Source organism: Anomaloglossus baeobatrachus, unplaced genomic scaffold, assembly GCF_048569485.1.
Source record: "Anomaloglossus baeobatrachus isolate aAnoBae1 unplaced genomic scaffold, aAnoBae1.hap1 Scaffold_142, whole genome shotgun sequence".
NCBI classification, from domain to species: Eukaryota; Metazoa; Chordata; class Amphibia; order Anura; family Aromobatidae; genus Anomaloglossus; species Anomaloglossus baeobatrachus.
The window spans coordinates 553,049-559,855 of NW_027441912.1; the positions used below are offsets into that span (position 1 = coordinate 553,049).

The following is a 6,807-nucleotide window of genomic DNA, read 5'->3' on the forward strand; positions in this document are numbered from 1 at the left end:
GGGGGGGGCGCAGCAGACAGGGGGGGCGCAGCAGACAGGGGGGGGCGCAGCAGACAGGGGGGGCGCAGCAGACAGGGGGGGGCGCAGCAGACAGGGGGGGGCGCAGCAGACAGGGTGGGCGCAGCAGACAGGGGGGGCGCAGCAGACAGGGGGGGCGCAGCAGACAGGGGGGGGCGCAGCAGACAGGGGGGGCGCAGCAGACAGGGGGGGCGCAGCAGACAGGGGGGGCGCAGCAGACAGGGGGGGGGCGCAGCAGACAGGGGGGGGGCGCAGCAGACAGGGGGGGGGCGCAGCAGACAGGGGGGGCGCAGTGATGCAGTCTCAGTCACAGAATGACGCAGACACGGCAGAGTTACCATTTTATTGAGGTTTGTTGTATTCATCCATTACTATCATGACATATAAGTAGTGATGGCTTTAATGCAGCGACAAGCATCCACACCACAAGACAGGTCCAAAATGAGAAGGTGAGAACAGTCACAGCTTACAGACAGGATTCATTACCCCCCGCTCCGTCCGAGGAGCGAGAGACGCAGATGGGAGAGGAGACACGGCACAATGACAGCGCGGGACACATGACACAACTGGAAATCAGGAGATTGGGCTGATGGGACACAGACGAACCCCTCACCCTCGACTCCACTCACAGACATTCATCAGGATGCGTCTTCTCACTGAACCCCCCACATCAGTGAAGAAGCCATACTGCAATTTCCTGCTGGAACCCGGAGATACATGCATCAGTCATACACTGCTGATCCAATCCATAGATCACGTCTATAGAAACATCTACAATCACCCAGGTCACTTCTATGGGATCCTCTACAATCATCCGGGAAACCTCTACTGGATCCCTTAAGGTCGTCCTGGTCACCTCTATGGGATATTCTGTAGTCGTCCTAGTCATCTCTATGGGATATTCTGTAGTCGTCCTGGTCACCTCTACGGGATCTTCTGTAGTCGTCCTGGTCACCTCTACGGGATATTCTGTAGTCGTCCTGGTCACCTCTACGGGATATTCTGTAGTCGTCCTGGTCACCTCTATGGAATCTTCTGTAGTCGTCCTGGTCACCTCTACGGGATATTCTGTAGTCGTCCTGGTCACCTCTACGGGATCTTCTGTAGTCGTCCTGGTCACCTCTACGGGATCTTCTGTAGTCGTCCTGGTCACCTCTACGGGATCTTCTGTAGTCGTCCTGGTCACCTCTACGGGATATTCTGTAGTCGTCCTGGTCACCTCTACGGGATATTCTGTAGTCGTCCTGGTCACCTCTACGGGATCTTCTGTAGTCGTCCTGGTCACCTCTATGGGATCTTCTGAAGTCGTCCTGGTCACCTCTATGGGATCTCCTGTAGTCATCCTGGTCACCTCTATGGGATCTTCTCTAGTCGTCCGGGTCACCTCTATGGGATCTTCTCTAGTCGTCCTGGTCACCTCTATGGGATCTCCTGTAGTCATCCTGGTCACCTCTATGGGATCTTCTCTAGTCGTCCGGGTCACCTCTATGGGATGCCCTACAGTCATTCGGGTCACCTCTATGGGATCTTCTGTAGTCATCCTGGTCACCTCTATGGGATCCCCTACAGTCATTCGGGTCACCTCTATGGGAACTTCTTTAGTCATCTGGGTCACCTCTATGGGATCTTCTCTAGTTGTCCGGGTCACCTTCCTGGGATCTTCTCTAGTCGTCCGGGTCACCCCTCATTCTTCAGTCACCACTGGTCTGATCTGTTGTTACCCACGTGTCACATCCAGTCACAGGGGAGCGGGAGGAGCACACACCAGATGATTATTAACTACTGTCACTCTGGTATTTTTTTTCCCCAAAAAACGCCAGACGCTGTTTAAAGGGGCGGGGTGCAGGAAGAGAAACCAGTAAAGAAGATATGGGTAATGAGTGGGCAAGAGGAGGGGTAGTAAGGAACTGCTCCAGGGTCTTCAGCAGGACACTTCCATGGTGTGGTTGATCTGACCGATGCCCTCGCTGCTCTCGGACTGAGTGCAAGGCCTGGGGCGACCTCCATCCACAGAACTGGCACTGGTGAGTGACGCTGTGCGAGATCGGGCGAGTCGGGTCATACTGGCTGAGGGCACTACAGAAAAAGAGTAAAGAGGTGAAAATTCAGAAGCAGCAGCTGAGCATTGACAAAGAGCAGATCCAAGGGGAGATGCTGCAGAAACATCAACGTCTCAGGTTACAGAGGAGATCTGATACAAGGGAACAGGCGGAAAGCTTCAACCTCCCATGCATGGCTATGGGAAAGCAATGGCTGCAGTGGGGCGTGGGGTAGAGGAGGCTGGGCTGCCACCCCCTACTCTAAGGCCAGGCAGCCAGCCTCCTCTGGGACGTGTAGTCCTTTGGTCGGCATGCCGGTCTTGTTTCTCAATATCTTTCCTATGGCATGAAGAGCCATGTGAGGCTACCCCAGGTGTCCATGATCTAGGACCTCCAGGGTCCGGGGACTCGCTACAGATGAACTGACTCTGGGTATTTTGTGCTGTTAAGGGGCAGTAAATATTCCCATGTGGGGTCCTGGAGCTAATATAAGTGTCTTGTGCAGTATGAGGACCACCTGCAGACCTATGTAGCACTTGTAATACCTGAGTAACATTGTGCTAAATAAGGCACCGCACCAGGGTGTGCATGTGCTGCGTGTGCCTGCAGATTTCCGGGGTGTGCATGTTCTGCGTGTGCCTGCAAATCTTCCGGGGTGTGCATGTGCTGCGTGTGCCTGCACATTTCCGGGGTGTGCATGTGCTGCGTGTGCCTGCACATTTCCGGGGTGTGCATGTTCTGCGTGTGCCTGGAAATCTTTCGGGGTGTGCATGTGCTGCGTGTGCCTGCAGATCTTCCGGGCATGCATGTGCTGCGTGTGCCTGCAGATTTCCGGGGTGTGCATGTTCTGCGTGTGCCTGTAGATCTTCCGGGGCATGCATGTACCTACAGATCTTCCAGGACGTGCATGTTCTGTGTGTACCTGCAGATCTTCCTCAGATACGTGAGCTGGCGTGCACTCCCGTACAAGTCACCACCCTGTGGCTGAGTGGTCCTCCTGTATGGCACATTCAGCGTGAATGGGAAAAACGCCCTGCCATTCTGCTGGCCCCTCCATGTTTTCCAGCCTTTGCAGTGTCTCTGGGTGGTCTCACAACCTGTGTGCAGCTTTAGACCCAATAAGAACCATCTTCTCATCTGTCCATACAATGTGGCGCCTCTTCTCTTTAGGCCGGTCAATGTGTTCTTTGGCAATCTTTTTCTGCAGGCCTCTTTTTCCAGAGATGGTTCTCTCCGAGGGTTTCTTGCAGACAGTTGTCGTCACCTCGGTGTCTTCGGATGGCTGCAGGACTCTCGGGTAACTGAGGATCTTCTGTCATCTCCTTGGAGCCAATCATTGGATGCTTCTTTCCAAGGGTTTAGGGTTTCTTGCAGTTTGTCTGTACGTCGGTGTCTTCTGATGGCTGCAGGACTCTCGGGTAACTGAGGATCTTGTGTCATCTCCTTGGAGCTGATCCTTGGTTGCTTCTTTACCAGGGTTTCTTGCAGTTGTCTTCACATCGGTGTCTTCTGATGGCTGCAGGACTCTCGGGTAACTGAGGATCTTGTGTCATCTCCTTGGAGCTGATCCTTGGTTGCTTCTTTCCCAGAGTTTCTTGCAGTTTGTCTGCACATCGGTGTCTTCTGATGGCTGCAGGACTCTCGGGTAACTGAGGATCTTGTGTCATCTCCTTGGAGCTGATCCTTGGTTGCTTCTTTCCCAGAGTTTCTTGCAGTTTGTCTGCACATCGGTGTCTTCTGATGGCTGCAGGACTCTCGGGTAACTGAGGATCTTGTGTCATCTCCTTGGAGCTGATCCTTGGTTGCTTCTTTCCCAGAGTTTCTTGCAGTTTGTCTGCACATCGGTGTCTTCTGATGGCTGCAGGACTCTCGGGTAACTGAGGATCTTGTGTCATCTCCTTGGAGCTGATCCTTGGTTGCTTCTTTCCCAGAGTTTCTTGCAGTTTGTCTGTACGTCGGTGTCTTCTGATGGCTGCAGGACTCTCGGGTAACTGAGGATCTTGTGTCATCTCCTTGGAGCTGATCCTTGGTTGCTTCTTTCCCAGAGTTTCTTGCAGTTTGTCTGTACGTCGGTGTCTTCTGATGGCTGCAGGACTCTCGGGTAACTGAGGATCTTGTGTCATCTCCTTGGAGCTGATCCTTGGTTGCTTCTTTCCCAGAGTTTCTTGCAGTTTGTCTGCACATCGGTGTCTTCTGATGGCTGCAGGACTCTCGGGTAACTGAGGATCTTCTGTCATCTCCTTGGAGCTGATGAACGGACGCTCGGATGGTTGGGTTTCTTTTTCTGCCACGTGTTTCGGCTTTGTTTGCCATTTGAAGCATTGGAAATCTTCGGAGCAGTCCGTTCTTTTCTGCACTTTATACATTTTCCTTTCTCCAATCAACTTCTTGATCAAAGTTCTGTCTCCTTCTCTTCAACGTCTGGAACGACCCATTTCACTCACTGAGTGAGGCCTAAAACCAGAAGGTTCGACACGAGCCCTCCTTTAATTAAGGGTAATAATTGACACCTGTTTCGTCACATAATGAGTGCCCTCACTAATTGAACTCTGCTATTAATTAGTACACCCGCTGTCATTACAGGAGCCAGTCAGCAGCGCGCAGGCCATAACTGCTGATTCTGGTGGTTGTCCATGTCTTGCCTACACCTAGTCATGATTTTTCCATGCTGTATGTTCTTTCTGACCGAGCAGTAAACACGTTACTGATGTTGGACTGCAATTATTTTGCACATAACTATGTGTGGAAGAAGCTGATGGAGTGTGTGGCAGGAGGATAATCCAGGAGGGAGAAGCAGCCCAGGTGGAGCATTCAGAGGTGTGCACTAAACCGAGGAGCATGCAATCTATTCAGACGACGGTGTGATGGAATACCTGCACTGGCACTCTGTCTCCGATCCTTCAAGGAGGCAACTGGGGGGAAAAGACGAGGAAAGAAGCCGGGGAAGGGGGTGAAGAGTCCATGGAGAGTGATGAGGAGGGGAGAAGACACAGAAATGTGACATTGAGACAACAAATACCAATAAGCTGCTATCACCATATAGAGAATATAGAGACTCAGAGATGCCAGAGTCCAGGTGAGGACAGAGGAAGAGAGTGCAGACCAAGATAAAGAGGTGGGGAGACACACAGGAGAAATCAGAGACACATGACTGAGGAGACGAACACCAGGAGGACGGCCAAAAGACAGATGGAATGTGTCCAGACAAACCCTCCTGGGACCCGCGGGCCAGGGACCTCCCCCTCCAGAGACGCGGGGGCCAGGAATCTCCATCCTCCCGAGAACTGTGGGCCAGGGGCCGCCACCCTCCCAAGACCACGGGCCAGGAACCGCCACCCTCCTGAGATCCACGGGCCAGGAAGCTTCATCCTCCCGAGACCTGTGGGCCAGGGGCCAGGGGCCACCCCCCCACCCCCGAAACCCGAGGGCCAGGAACATTCACCCTCCTGAGACCCACGGGCCAGGGACCTCCATCGTCTCGAGATCCATGGACTAGGGGTCGTCACCCTTTCAAGACCTACAAGCTAGAGGCTTCCATCCTCCCGAGGGCCAGGAACCTCCAAGCCTCCCGAGACCTGTGAGCCAGGGGCCGCCACCCTCCTGAGACCTGAGGGCCAGGGACCTCCAAGCTCCCAAGAACCACGGACCAGGGGTCGTCACCCTCCCAAGACCCACAGGATAGAGGCCACCACCCTCCCAAGGGCCATAGACCTCCACCCCCTCACGAGACACGAGGGCCAGGAATCTCCACCCTCCTGAGACCTGTGGGCCAGGGGTCTCCACCCTCCCGAGACCTGAGGGCCAAAAACCTCCACCCTCCCGAGACCTGAGGGCCAGGAACCTCCACTCTCCCAAGACCTGCAGGCCAGGAACCTCCACCCTCCTGAGACCTGTGTGCCAGGGGCAGCCATCCTCCTGAGACCCTGAGGGCCAGGGGCCTCCACCTTCACGAGACCCACAGGTGAGGGGCCACCACCCTGCAGAGACGCCACCACCCTCCCAAGACCTAGCAGAGCTGGACTTACTGTATCCCATTCCTTGAAGAAAGTATTTAAAAGCTTCTGTCAGCTTTCCTGGCTGTGAAAAGAAATGAGGCATGGTGTCACTCATGTTTGGCATTCAATATCATTTACAGACAATAGAATAAACGTGACGTCCACTGATGAGACACCCCCAGTGTGGAAGAAACAATCCCAGGAGACGAGAACGGATCCCGCTTTTTGTGCCACATTATCCTGTGTTTTTGATGCTCACTGCTCACCCACCCCAGGTGTAGGCCACCATGTAATGACCAGAAGCGAGTGCTTGTAATTTGCCTAACTTTGATAATATGGGCATACGCACGCATACAGGCTGTACGCACACATACGGGCATACACATACGGGCATACACATACGGGCATACGCACGCATACAGGCTGTACGCACACATACGGGCATACACATACAGGCATACACATATGGGCATACAGGCTGTACGCACACATACAGGCATACACATACGGGCATACGCACGCATACAGGCATACACATACGGGCATACGCACGCATACAGGCATACACATACAGGCATACACATACGGGCATACGCACGCATACAGGCATACACATACAGGCATACACATACGGGCATACGCACACATACGGGCATACGCACGCATACAGGCATACACATACGGGCATACGCACACATACGGGCATACGCACGCATACAGGCATACACATACGGGCATACGCACACATACAGGCA

At 53.8% G+C, this 6,807-nt stretch overlaps 1 protein-coding gene across 2 annotated transcripts; it reads right to left on the bottom strand.

Annotated features, from left to right (window-relative positions):
* Positions 1–346: 346 nt before the first annotated feature.
* LOC142260623 (uncharacterized) lies at positions 347–6,142 on the bottom strand. Of its 2 annotated transcripts, XM_075332014.1 has the most exons (3): positions 6,083–6,142; positions 4,931–4,969; positions 347–2,094 (listed from the first exon to the last, which is right to left on the bottom strand). In XM_075332014.1, exon 3 carries the CDS (start codon positions 1,622–1,624, stop codon positions 689–691), a length of 936 nt encoding a protein of 311 aa, XP_075188129.1. In that variant the 5' UTR covers positions 1,625–2,094; positions 4,931–4,969; positions 6,083–6,142; the 3' UTR covers positions 347–688. The 2 variants fall into 2 exon arrangements, with proteins under 2 accessions (XP_075188129.1, XP_075188130.1); XM_075332015.1 differs by lacking the exon at positions 4,931–4,969 and having other exon boundaries at positions 6,083–6,140.
* Between the last annotated feature and the right edge of the window lie 665 nt (positions 6,143–6,807).